This window comes from Cynara cardunculus, assembly GCF_001531365.2.
Source record: "Cynara cardunculus var. scolymus isolate 2C chromosome LG 8, CcrdV1, whole genome shotgun sequence".
NCBI classification, from domain to species: Eukaryota; Viridiplantae; Streptophyta; class Magnoliopsida; order Asterales; family Asteraceae; genus Cynara; species Cynara cardunculus.
The window spans coordinates 4,572,003-4,585,198 of NC_037535.1; the positions used below are offsets into that span (position 1 = coordinate 4,572,003).

At 37.1% G+C, this 13,196-nt stretch overlaps 2 protein-coding genes across 5 annotated transcripts; one reads left to right on the forward strand and one right to left on the reverse strand.

Moving 5' to 3' along the window:
• The first annotated feature begins 707 nt into the window (after window positions 1-707).
• On the forward strand, window positions 708-6,108 carry LOC112517154 (E3 ubiquitin-protein ligase MARCH1). 4 transcript variants are annotated; one of them, XM_025124501.1, is made up of 7 exons: window positions 708-871; window positions 959-1,203; window positions 2,233-2,318; window positions 2,407-2,553; window positions 3,758-3,881; window positions 4,789-5,072; window positions 5,872-6,108. In XM_025124501.1, exons 2-7 carry the CDS (start codon window positions 996-998, stop codon window positions 5,962-5,964), a joined length of 942 nt encoding a protein of 313 aa, XP_024980269.1. In that variant the 5' UTR covers window positions 708-871; window positions 959-995; the 3' UTR covers window positions 5,965-6,108. The 4 variants fall into 4 exon arrangements, with proteins under 4 accessions (XP_024980269.1, XP_024980268.1, XP_024980271.1 ...); XM_025124500.1 differs by having other exon boundaries at window positions 981-1,203; XM_025124503.1 differs by having other exon boundaries at window positions 709-808.
• A 305-nt stretch (window positions 6,109-6,413) lies between these two features.
• Window positions 6,414-12,844, reverse strand: LOC112517155 (potassium channel AKT1-like). Its single transcript, XM_025124504.1, has 11 exons — window positions 12,587-12,844; window positions 11,240-11,605; window positions 10,948-11,005; window positions 10,456-10,773; window positions 10,119-10,364; window positions 9,932-10,030; window positions 9,786-9,818; window positions 9,483-9,668; window positions 8,639-8,833; window positions 8,475-8,550; window positions 6,414-7,585 (listed from the first exon to the last, which is right to left on the reverse strand). The coding sequence occupies exons 1-11, from the start codon at window positions 12,787-12,789 to the stop codon at window positions 6,717-6,719; spliced, it is 2,649 nt and encodes an 882-aa protein (XP_024980272.1). The 5' UTR covers window positions 12,790-12,844; the 3' UTR covers window positions 6,414-6,716.
• Window positions 12,845-13,196: the final 352 nt, after the last annotated feature.

The window sequence follows — 13,196 nt, forward strand, 5'->3', positions numbered from 1 at the left end:
GAACGAAGTGATGGCCGGTACCACTATATGCACCATAGTGCCGCCTTTGATAGTGAGGTAGACAAGTAAAAGAGTTGTGAAATGTTTAAATATGAACAGGTTAATAATTCACCAAAGTTGTCAAATCTTACTGATTTTCGTTCCAACTATTTTAATGAAATAGAAAAATATGTGATATGCCCCATTAAGGGGCTGTTTACCAAACACTTACCCTGGTAAATGCTTATCAAGTCACATTACCTCACCGGATGAATATGGTAAGGACTAAGAATCTTACCCGGTAAGAGTGAGACAAGGACCATGAGTCTTATCCGGTAAGTGAGGACGACGACTCTTACCATGGTAAGCGCCTACCGGATGAATTGTTGCATACAATGTCGTTTTGATGGATTAAAATCTTACCCGATAAGTAAATAATAGTGTTAAATTTTACCGGTAAACACTTACCAAATAAGTGCTTGGTAAACGACCCCTAAGTCATGTCCAATTATGATCTAAATATCACATTGAATAAAAAAAAATTGTTCCGCATTACGCTCCGATCCTCATTGCCATTGATCCCATATTGGGCCAGGCCCATAATCAAGCCAACAAGCCCATTAACATGCAAAACGTGGATGAGTTTATATCATACTGGACCGGGTTTACCTAACTCAGTCCCGGGTCGGCTGGGTTCGCCAGGCGCACCACGTGCCGTGTAGATAAGGACCCTCGTATCCAAATCCAAAATTGGTTTCATCAGTTGACAGGGGCTTCCAACGTTTTCTTTTCACCAACTTGTTGTCCAATTTCTATTCCCAAATTTCAGGTAAATTAATCAGATGATATCATTCTGAAATCCTTCATATCTTATGTCGAATTATTCTCCCAGGTTTGATCTGTTCTTCTTCAATTTATTTGCTTCAATTTTCATTTTCGGCGATCGTTCTTTTATTTGATCGTTTGTTTGATGTTCTAGGGTTTTTCTGGTTATTGATTAGGTTTAGAATTGTTAAATGAACGGAGAATTACAGCTAGAACCGAGGGGTTTGGAAAACCCTAGCGATTCAGATCCTTTGCTTCCGAATCATCAAAACACCGGTTCTGAATCACCATCACCATCGCCGGCGGTCGCTGCGAGTTCTAGTGAGATAAAAGATGAAGATGTTGAAGCTGGTTCAATAGCTACTTGTCGTATTTGCCTTGAATGCGACGGAGAAGAAGGTGAATGATTTACTTTCCGCAATCTGAAAATTTTCTGTTTTTTATTTCCATTTTAGTAATTCAGTAATTTTTCAATATATAGTATTTTTATGCTTTTTTAGTGATGGTATTTTATGGTTCGCCATTAGTTTCTCTTGCCGACTTGCCGTTTGTTCTTTTCTGTTGGAATAACTATGTTGGCAATTTTAATTATACTTTTGTTTTGGTATATTGTTTGAGGATAAAAATCACATCACTTGCTGTCCTGTATCATAATTTCTCTTCTATCAAGTTAGGTACTTGTGACCGAATGAAAGAAGTGTGTATTGAGTTCCTTGTTGTGCATGTTGTCAAAAGGACACTAGTTTTTAACATACCATGGTAATGGAGCCATTCTATCAACGCTCGCTTAAGTTGAATTAGTTTTATTGCACTACTCTGTTTATGTTCACCTGTATTTGGGTTCAAGTGGTAGCCATTGGATTTTAGTTTCATGGTTGTGCTAGCCATCGATATCTACATGAAAGTCATATTGAATGTCCACCAGAGAATGATGATAGCATAGATGATTTCTAATCCTAGGTTTTAAGTGATTGTAGAAGTGACTCTGGGTAGAGTACTGATCAATGATCATTGCTACTTGATATTAATTTAGTGGTTGTGGTATTTATGGTTTTCTACATGAATATCATATCGAATGTCCACCAGAGACTGGTGATGGCTCATAGCTTGGTTATATGTTTCTTGTATTGAATATATGTGGTTGGTTATATGTTCTTTGTACAACATAGCACAGTTGGATTTATATATATAGCATCATATCACTAGCATTCATAGCAATAGTAAAGGTGTTGAAGTAATCAGCATATATATCGACAGTATTTCTCATTTGAAGTGTAGTTGGAAGTTCTTTCCTATTGTGAATGAAGATTGTGGGGGATTTCTAATATTTGCACGTTTAATTGGTGACTTTGTTTTCTCTCTTTTTCAAAAGAAAAATATCCCGTGGATCTTACTTTTTCCTTAAGTTTGTTCTTTTCTTTTCTGCAGATGATGATCTGATATCTCCATGCATGTGCAAAGGCACCCAGCAGTTTGTGCATCGTTCGTGCCTTGATCATTGGCGGTCCGTCAAGGTAAGTGACACTGATTTCTCATATTGTTTCATAGGGAATAAAAAATTTCCTACTCTTCGTATGTTTTACATTCCATTACTCTTGACAGGAAGGTTTTGCCTTTTCACATTGCACAACTTGCAAAGCACAGTTTCATCTTCGAGTTGTTGAGTCAGAAGACAACTCCTGGCGCAAAATAAAATTCAGACTATTTGTTGCTAGGGATGTCTGCCTTGTATTTTTGGCTGCACAAACAGTTGAGTCTTCTAACTTCACTTGCTTCTTAAAATTGGTATATCATTTTGTTATTTCTTAGTTGCAATCCATCTCAATACTTTTGTTGCTGTAATGTAATTTCCTTTGGAATCACAAAAGTATCATTTGTAAACACACTGTTATTGCAACCCCCTGGTTCTTGTTTTCTTTTGATGTGATAAAATCTTGAGCTAAGAAGTTTGGATTATCAACTTGCCGTTTCTTGCTTTGTTAAAGCTCTACATTGACTTTCTGTTATCTTATTTTGCTTGCTGGATTCTTTAAACTTTTGTTTTTATATATTCATTAAGCATTGTAACTCAGATTCAAACTCAATGACTTCATAACTGAATCATCTAAAAAGCAAGCTCTTAAGTGAACAGTTTGTAATCGGTCTTTACTCTTTTCAACAGATGAGTGTTTTTTATATCCTGTTCCCTCCGCCCACCTCCCTAGAGCAAAACAGAAAGAAAAAGAAGCAAGATAAGCGAACACACACACACACACACTTCTATATTTGAGTACCAAGTGTGTGTGTGTGTGTGTGTGTACTATCGCATCATTAAGATGTAATGTTTTTTCAAGTAACTGCGATGATAAAACCATCTGGTTCATTTGAAAGCATTTGTTTCATGACTTCATCATTGACCAAGGTGCAAGTTCTGATTACCGCTAATTATGAATCTATCTCTCCAGTTCTTTTAATCCAATCTGTACACACAGCTCAAAGATGGAAAAATGCTAAGATATTCTCTTTTATATTCTAATTGATATGATTGTTATACACAAGAAGGGCCGTTTAACCATGCTAATTTATAATGGTTGTTCCAAGTTGCCACTGAATAATTGTCATCATTTTGCCAAAACACCCTGACCCTTACCCTTGTAGGTTACCTGCATTTGCTATTGAAGGGTCAAACTTTCTTAATTACATTATTTAAATTGAAGCTGACTGTATGGGAATCATGTGATACTTAAAAGATGATTATGGGATCCAACGCTTACTTCGCTTAAAGATTTTACGACCAGTAGGCTTGTCTTTAATGTTTAAGGCCATGGATGTCTTGAAACTTTAACTGGTTAGATTTGACAGTAACTTTCATCATACAAGTTTCAGGATGATGTTATCTGAATATAACGTGTACATATTTTCATATCTATACAACTACTGACGTCTTGGTAACTCAAAACACTCTGTTAAACAGGTAATTGGAATGATGGGAGGTCTAGCATATCTTGCTGACAAAGATGGGTCTTTCAGAGATTCATTTAATGATAGTTGGGACCGTATATTGTCAAGGCATCCTATACCATTCTACTACTGTATAGGTAAGTTTTCTTCTTTAAATCATACAACAGAATTTAAAAAAGGTTGTAGTTCTGGCTACCAAATAATTCCGCCATGAGTTACTAGGTACCACATGCCATTTCTGCTCTATGAACAAACTTTATTGCAGATAACCCGCTTAAACGTAGTTGAAAACCTAACATTAGGATGCTGTTTGTAAGGATATTCCTGACAGTGGATAGCTAAGTGTATTATTCTAATTCTTATTAGTGTTCCTTTAAGGAATCTAAGTAGCAACTGACCTCCTGCAAAGAGTACTTTGTGTTATTAGCTAGGAAGCTCAGATGCTTCATGAGTGTGCACTGTTTGGCACATTGACAATATGCTGTTAACCGTGAATATATATTATACTGGAGGGAGCAACTTTAGTCTTGTTTCTTTTTGTAAAAAGAAAAAAAATTACAAATTATATGACTAAAAAGTCAAGGTGAAAGTTTTAAAGGAAAACTCGGATCATATGTATACAAGAAAGAAAGGAAGTCTTTCATAGTTTAGTTTAGACTAACATTGACACGCCAAATTGAAGTAAAAGCAAAAGCATGATGAAAATCTAACCTTTATGTGTTTATTTCATATATTTGATATATGTTGTGAGATAATATTATTCTTTTATTGGTTTTATGTGTGTCAAGTACGTTTATGTTTCCCAAATTTGCCACATGAATTACGAGATATTTTTATTTTATTTTGTTGCCGGGTCTAAAGACTTGTATACTACACACGTGCTTACACATATAAACTCACCCTAGTGTACTGAATTTTTTCTATGATCACTAAATCTTGATATCCATGTACCAAGCATCTGTTATCTTCGCAAAATACGTCATTGCTTTTCTTTTGTTCATTGCTATTATAATGGTTCTCTTAAGGAGTTATAATGTTCCACAGGGGTCCTTGTCTTCTTTGTATTACTCGGATTTTTTGGGATTATACTACACTGCTCTTCCTTCAATAACGATCCACGGATGGCTGGCTGCCAAAATTGCTGTTATGGTTGGGGAGTTTTGGACTGTTTTCCAGCATCAATGGAGGCATGCTTTGCTCTGGTTATAGTTTTTGTGGTCATATTCGCAATTCTTGGTATTGCCTATGGCTTTCTTGCTGCCACCATGGCTGTCCAGAGGATCTGGCAGAGACACTACCACATCCTCACCAAGAGAGAACTTACACAGGTAATACCATCTTCATTTGCTTTCAAGTAACTAGTGACATCCCAAACACCCACAAAAACTCCGCTGAAATTAAACAAGACGAGTAGAAAATGGGATCCCCAATTTATAACTATGACTTCTAAAACCATTATGACAATAGTATGTGGACCTTGTTTTGGAAAACGTTCCATCTTTTGGAGACTCTGTTAAGCTGTACATCAATACCAAGACTATAGATTGATTGGGCGAGTAAAAAATAAAACAATATATAAAATATCATGTATTATACTAAAATTCTTACAAATTAAAACAACAAAATTGTCTTAAAATGACAATGTGACATATGAAAGCTGGAATCAGGAATTGTCAACTTGGCTAAAAGAATATAAGTCAAACTTTATAATTGGGCAAAAACATGTATAATTGGCAAGAATTCTTACCCGGTAAGTGCGATCATAAAGATAGTCTTACGCGGTGAGGGTGACGACTCTTACTCAATTAGCGTTTACCGTGTAAATTGTTGCATACGATACTGTTCTAATTGACTACAATCTTACCTGGTAAAGTAAGTCAAAAGCATTGAATTTTACTAGTAAGCGGGTAAGCGTTTACCAGGTAAGTGTTTGTGTAAATGGCCCACAAGCCTGGATATCTATCTGAAGCTGTGTTTGAATGGTGTCGTCGGGTTTCGAACACTATCCACGATACAATTAGGTTGAACGGATGGTATCCATGAAATGATTGTTAATACTTTAGTTTTTGTAGTAGTAGTAGTAGTAATTAGTAAAGCATAATAATAATAGGGTTATAATTTTGACAGGAGTATGTGGTGGAGGATCTTCAGGGGTGTTACACACCTCCAAAACTGGATCCAGAGCATGTGGAGCGCCTAAAGATGCTAAACCTTTTGTGACCACCAGATACATATGATGGCCACCTAATGCGTATATCCAATACTTTCTTTCATTGGTGGTGTAACAATATACATATAATATATATACACCCTGATTTTGTTTTTGATAAGTTGGTATATCTTACATACTTTCATGCTTTTTCTCCTTTCTGGTTGATGTTAATGTTTGAGGAGTCGGGGCCTAAACACGTACCCGGTAAGCGCTACCACGGTAAGATTGTCGTCCATCAAAACAACATCGTATGCAACAATTTTTCTGGTAAGTGCTTACATTGTAAGAGTCGTCACCCTCACTTAACGGGTAAGACTCTTCATGACTCCTTTATCGTCGTTCTTACAGGATAAGATTCTCGGCACTTGTCATGTTTATCTGGTAAGGTAGATGCCCTTAGTATGCATTTAGTAAATGGCCCTTAGTCTTGTGCTAATCATATTCCCCAATTTAAAGATTTTCAAACACAAAAATTCCAATCATTTCATAAACTACAAACATCAAAATATTGTACATATGGATGTCATATAGTTTATCTTTAGTCTGTTATGCTTTTCTCGTTAACAGATGTATAAAGGTGTATTTGGTACACAGAACAATATGTTAACAGATGTATAAGGGTGTATTTGGTATACATAACAATGTGGGCATTTGTAAGTATGAAATAGGATTATAGAATAAAGTACATAGAGTACAAAGGCAGGCAGTGGTGGTGTTATCTTAACTTCTCACCATCCGCCTGACCAAACTATTGACCAGTTCAACTAATGTCGCAGTCAAAAATCAAGCGATCACCGTCTCGAATTAGCTCTATCTCATCTATTTCTGCTCCCTCGTTGTTCAACACTCTTGATGGCAAGAAACCAAACTTTTTAACACCAATCTCGAATAGTTCCTGGAAGCTTTGTGGTAAAAGCACAAGCCTCCCCACAACGTCTCCTTTCTTGGGACAACTAACTATCACTCGACGACGACTGTTTTCTTTCCCCGTTTGGGGCGGTCTTGGCGAGACCAAGTCGATATTTTTGTCACCGTCACGGGCATTCGACATTATCCCGAAAAGTGAATTATGAAAGTTGTTACCTCTCCGTCTTTGGCGAGGTTGACTCAACGGACCCTCGTCCGCCAATTGGGAACCGGGTCTGATCATCATCGGCTCGCTTTTAAACCTCCCGAGAAACTGAACGTGTCGGGACTCGGCTCGCTGAAACGGCATGAGCGATGACGTTTTCATCAACTGGGAGTAGTCGTCGGTTTGTTTAACGGACAAGAAAAGGTTTCTTATCTCGTGATGGCCTTGTTGGTCAGCCAGGTCTCTAGGAGTCCAACCGTGATCATCTGGTTTGTCGATATCGGCTCCTTGGCTTAACAAGAACTGCACCATCTCAATGTTACCTTCACAAACGGCCACGTGAAGAGCCGTTGAACCATTGTTTTTCTGAAGCGTGACATCCCCTCCGAAGCTAATGATTTGTTTGAGAACGTCCAACTTGTTCTGCTCAGCGGCAATGCAAGCGAACTGGCCGATATCGCCAGAGGACACAGTAGCACCGTTATCTTTCAAGATTCCGGTAACTGGTTCATGATTACCCAGTATGGCCTCCCACATTGGAACATTACCTTCTGAATCTGGATAGGTCAAAAGACATAGAAAGACACTTGCTATTAATTATTATTCTATACAGCTTAATTGATGTCGAGCTTAATGATGGCAACTAAAATAGTTGACTTAATCGTTATTCTATTATTCGTAAACAACTCCATTATTGTCATCGAGCAACCATGGAGACGTGGTTGATGATGCCTCATATAATGAGACTTTGATTTAATAATCATAATTCATGGTGTTAATAATTCTAGTTATTTGACCAACAAGTGGGGTTCAATTTGGAAAAAAAAAGATCAATCTGACTTTGAAAATAATAATTGCAACAGTGAGAATGGCAAAGGCATGCAATGATTTGAGGGAATTAAAAGCTATTTTAACGGTTGGTTGACCAGGAAATATGGTTTGGCATTTAAATCCATTATTTTCAAACTTGGGTGGTTGGGCTACTTCAGAAAATCTCCGGTGGGAGTGGCCCTACGGAGACTAGTCCCAAATCCTAGCTTCTATTTTTCGGTTGAGCTGATTTCAAGGTTAAACATAATTGGGCTTCTTTCCCAAGCATAATTAGTCAAATTCAGAGCAATGCTCAATTTAGGAGCCGTTTACCAAACGCTTACCAGGTAAGTATTTACCGGATGTCATTTACCTTATCGAGTGAGCATAACAATGACAGAATTTTAGTTGGTAAGAGGCATAACAAAGACTTAGAATCTTACGCGGTAAGTGAGAGAAAATACTCTTACCCGTCAAGCACTTACCGGGTAAAAAACGGTTACCACCAGTACATTTTGATTGCGGAGAATGTTACCCCAGAAGATAAAGTGAGGGTGGTTCCTAGTATGCGTTTGGTAAACGATTCTTACAAGTTGTTATAGATTAACAATTCTAGCTCCAGAAAGAAAGGATTACCTCTACTATTGGGATCAGCTCCATAATCTAGCAGCAGGTGTACACAGTTTGCATTTCCTTTTGATGCTGCAATGTGCTGGAAGTAGTCAAAAAAATTGTGTTAGGATCATGTGGATTCAGGTGAAGAGTGTAAGAGACTGTTAAGACAAAATCAACATACAGACCAGGGCTGTTCTTCCATTGTTGTCAGATTCATTAGGATCGAGACCTCGCTTTAACAATTTTTGCAGTAAAAGATCGTCTCCCCTAAGTGTAGCAAAGCATAGGCTGAGGGGCAAGTCCATCCTACCACGAGCCAGCATGTTCTCTGTCTCCATCAGAACTCCCTCCATAGCTGGATCATCTATGTCTTTCAAATGCTGCTCCATTAACCAACAAAAACTCAGCCTTCTCTAATTTTTAATGATACATGCATGCATGCTTAATTCTGGAAGAGTATGCCTAGAAGGTTTTTACTCTTTTCAACGTGGAAAATATGCTAAAGTTTTGAAGAAAATGGGATAGAAACCAACAAAACAGGAAAAAGACATGCTTCCAAGCTGAACCAGCTCCACACTTGGAAGTTGTAGGCCATGTTTGGCAAAGCTATAAGCTGAATGTTGCTGAAAAGTTAGTTGTTGGCTAATAAGCTAGTTTTTAGTTTAGGAACTGGTTAGGTTTGGTTAAAGCTAGTTCATAAACTATATGAATAGGACATGTTGAAAAAGTGGGAATAGATCCCAGAGTTTCTTGTAACGCTAATTCGAGTAAGGCTAATCAAACGGGGCTTTTTTAATAAACTCAAAAAAAATAACAACCAAAACATGGCATTACTGATTGATAAAGGATGAGGCTCCCCAGCATTGCAAGTTTGTGGAGGAAGTCGTTCCACATGGTTTTTCAATTGTTCTTCATGCAAAGTGGAGATTTTTATGATTCGAGTCTATGACCCAAAGGAGTAACAAACAAGTTGCTCCAAGACTCACCCGCTATGATGGATAATTTTCAATGTAAACGATGTATACCAACCTTGAGGAGATTGTTCATGATAACGGTCCCATCACCAACATTGGCCTGAATGATGCTCAAGAATGTAGTACGGTTCAACCGTAGTAACTGGCTTAGTCGCTTGGTGCGCACCGTAAAGAGCTGAGGTCTGTAACAAAGAACCCCAATCTCACCACAAAGCTCACCGGTTTTAGCTTCTCCAACAACCTGCAGTCATAGTTCCCGTTTTTCTTCAATTATCCTACAACCTTAAGATAAAATATCGCATCTATTCCACAAATATAATCTAAAAAGCATATTTGATATCTTCGAATGAAATCTTGCCTGTTCAACTCCATTTTTCGTAACCACCAGCTCCTGATCAAGTGATTAACCATCAAACACCATTTAAGAAAGGAGTAGCTATAAGAGAAATAAATAAAAATTCTTTTTAGGCCAATGGAAATACAATGAAGACATCTAACACTCACCACTGCTCCTGTAACAAGCACATAGAAATCTGTCGGTGCTTCATTCTGCAAAATGACATCTTCTTTTGGAGGAAAATATTCTGCTTTCATTTCCGAAACCTTCAGATATATGAAATGCCAGTTATAGGTTTGATGACAAATATAGCATCCAATTCAATATACTTAATTAGCAAGCTATAAACCGTACCAGCTGAAAAAGCAAGTCGTTGGACACACCACGAAATAAGTAGGCCTTATCCAGAAGCGAGTAGAAAAGAAAATGAGATATGCTGGATCGAATGGCTTTTGGAAGGGAATCAAGGCTCTCTTGTTGCTGAAGGCCCTCTGAATCAGTCCTGAACTTCAAGCACAAGTGTGCAAGCATCTGATCTTGCAAGCGAACAGGGAGCTGATTTCTCTGGGCAAAACTTGAGGCAGCTTGAATGGTGTCTCTCTATTGTCAAAACAAAACCTTAGATGTAAGTGTCACTCTCATGAGAAGGAATCATGTGGCAAAACAGGATTTGTGAAGATTAAAAACTTACAAATTGCCTGGTTTTACTGGTTCCATGGACCACCAAATTGGTCATATTTCCTATCAAATATGATGTCATTCCAAGATTGAAAAGCATGTAGCATATGACAAATATCATCTCCCTTCTATTCTGGGCATGCAAATCACCATATCCAACAGTAGTGAGAGTTGTAATTGACCAGTACATGGATGTCACGTAGCGAATCCACACTCTTTCCTTTTCGAAGTTCTCATTACCATACCCTATCCAAGTCTTTCCAGGATTAGGATAATGAGCAGCAAGGTAATAGTAGAAGCACCCAGCACAGTGCACGGCAAAAAGAGTAACCTATACAGATAGAACATAATGAATTCTAATTCGTAGGACAAGTTATTTCTGCTAGCAACTAACTTATCAGCTAGTTTACTAAACATAGCTTTAATACCAAGATCATAAATTTATTGCTGTCTACATATAATAGATTTCATGATACAAAATATCGCCCTTGATAAAAATACTTACAGCAATAAGCTTGGCACATCGAACCCAGAAGTAGTTGAAGTTCCTATCTTTCTCCAATCTGTTCCAAGAACAAAAAGAATTGAACAAAAAAAAAAAAGGATAATAATTGCATTATGCAAGAGCAACTATAGCTCATCATGTGGAATCACTAACTAAATATCTTCAATGCGTGTTCTGGCCCATTCACTGAGATGCTCTATGCACATACCATTGCATATATGCTCTAGCATTCAGAAGTAAGGAGGACAATAAGCAACAAAGAGCCAAACATTTCAAATTGAAACCAATGTACCTGGCAAACAAGGCACTAACTCTGCGCAGCCGCCAGAGTCTTAACATGTTGAATAAGCCATAGGTTCGAATAGGACCACTGGAGATCTTCCGAACTAGTTCAGAAGGGATTGTGGAAATGACATCAAATGCCAACCAGGTGCTTACATATCTCCAAGCAATCTTCTTTCGATTGTCCACAAGAAGGTAGGTGCTTTTATCAAGGTAAGCTAAGAAGAAGGTAAGGAAAATATCAACAAAGAAAAACCCATTGACAACATTATCAATGACTGAGAGTGGTTTCTGCGGCCTCTCAAGAAATCCGAATTCAAATGGGGACACCCAAGCAGTATAGAGGACTAAAACTACTAGAAATGTCTCCCATGCCCTGAAAATGGAGTTTCATGTCAGTAAAATTGGTCACAAGTAAATACGAATAGCAAGTTTTTGGACTACATGAGAAAACTCAACTGAAGATTTTACAGATAGTACACACAGCTATATATATACTCTCTTTTGCATTGTTTATGTGGCCGATATTTCATGCCATAGGCATAGACCATAATCTAAGATACGGATGGAACCAACATGCAAATTCAATTAATATTAAATCAGTATTTAATCATCTTGCTCATAGAAACCAAGGAAGAAGAAACAAAGAAACTAGTGAAGTTAATTCTTGTCGATATGATTGAAGATACAATAAGTCAAAAAACCAGCAAAAAGCATGAAAAGGTATTCAGATCCCAGAAAGGTACGATGGCTATTGATCAAATTTCAGATTTCTACGTAATTCAAGTTTCATGTCAGAGTTTCCAGGTTCTTCTTCTGCTCCTTGTTGAAAACGAGTCAAACTAGACACAGCAAAGAACAACTCATTCTTGGAGACTCGGCATTGTGAATCATTAGAAAATTCCAAAAAAGTCAACAAGGAGAAATAGATCAAATCGTCCAATCACTCCAATATGTTCATTCAAATTCCTTCAACGATGCAAGCCATTTCACAATAAATTATGTACACGAGATTCCAAAAACGTTCACAAGGAACTAAATCCTACGCAGTTCACAATGAAATATGCCCATAGATTATTATGAGATTGATACAGTATAAAATTAAGTAGATAAACAAATAAAAAGTACGCAGCTGGATGATTAAAATAACTACGAAAATGTGCAGTATGATTGAAGCGGCATTAAGAGTGATCAAACGACTTTATTGAGAAGATGATCGGAATCAATATCAAGACACCAATCACACACAGCATCATAACTTCAGCCATACATTAATGATATATACAAACACACAAATTAAATCATGCATATCTGGACATGTAAATATGTTCTAGTAACATGGAGAGATCCGGTAAACCTGTAACGGCGATCATAAGGCGATATGATGAAATTGCGAAGCTTAACACGGCGATTACTGCGAGCTCCAAGAGAAGGTAAGATTGTGGTGGTGAGACTATATTGACTGCCGTCTCTAGACATCTGTTCCAGTTCTTGAGCGCCACCACACATTGACACCCGAAAAATTCCATTCTTTGGGTGAGTATCAAAGATTTCCGCCATTTTTAGCAGGATTTCAATCTCATTCGTCTCCTCCTGATATGCCTAACTGCCTCTATATATATATACACACATCACACCATACTTGGATACGTGTTTCAAATGTGGGTCCCATTTGTTTGTTTTTAAAGTTTGTTCTCCTTTTCTAAATTCCAGTTTCTTTTTCATTTTCTAATTTTAGTTTAATAATTACTTGAAGATAGACCTATCACGATTTTAATGTTCTATTTGATTATTTGTCTTTGTCAATGTTATAATACAATTTTATGTGTTTTAAGAAACAATAATGATTTTATTTTTAAATAAAATATAAATTTAAAAAAAATATCAATGCTAATATCAAATCAACTATTTAAAAGTTGTATTTTTATGTAATTTCTATTTTTTTGTTATAATTTAATTTAAGTTTA

What these genes read in the sequence shown, in the direction of transcription:
- LOC112517154 (XM_025124501.1), top strand. Translation starts at nt 996, where the DNA reads ATGAACGGAGAATTACAGCTAGAACCGAGGGGTTTGGAAAACCCTAGC. An exon ending in TGAATGCGACGGAGAAGAAG is followed by an intron (nt 1,204 to 2,232) that starts GTGAATGATTTA and finishes TCTTTTCTGCAG; the next exon opens with ATGATGATCTGATATCTCCA. An exon ending in CCAAGAGAGAACTTACACAG is followed by an intron (nt 5,073 to 5,871) that starts GTAATACCATCT and finishes TAATTTTGACAG; the next exon opens with GAGTATGTGGTGGAGGATCT.
- LOC112517155 (XM_025124504.1), bottom strand. Translation starts at nt 12,789, where the DNA reads ATGGCGGAAATCTTTGATACTCACCCAAAGAATGGAATTTTTCGGGTG. An exon ending in CCTTATGATCGCCGTTACAG is followed by an intron (nt 11,606 to 12,586) that starts GTTTACCGGATC and finishes CTCCATTTTCAG; the next exon opens with GGCATGGGAGACATTTCTAG. An exon ending in CGAAAAATGGAGTTGAACAG is followed by an intron (nt 9,669 to 9,785) that starts GCAAGATTTCAT and finishes CTATGACTGCAG; the next exon opens with GTTGTTGGAGAAGCTAAAAC.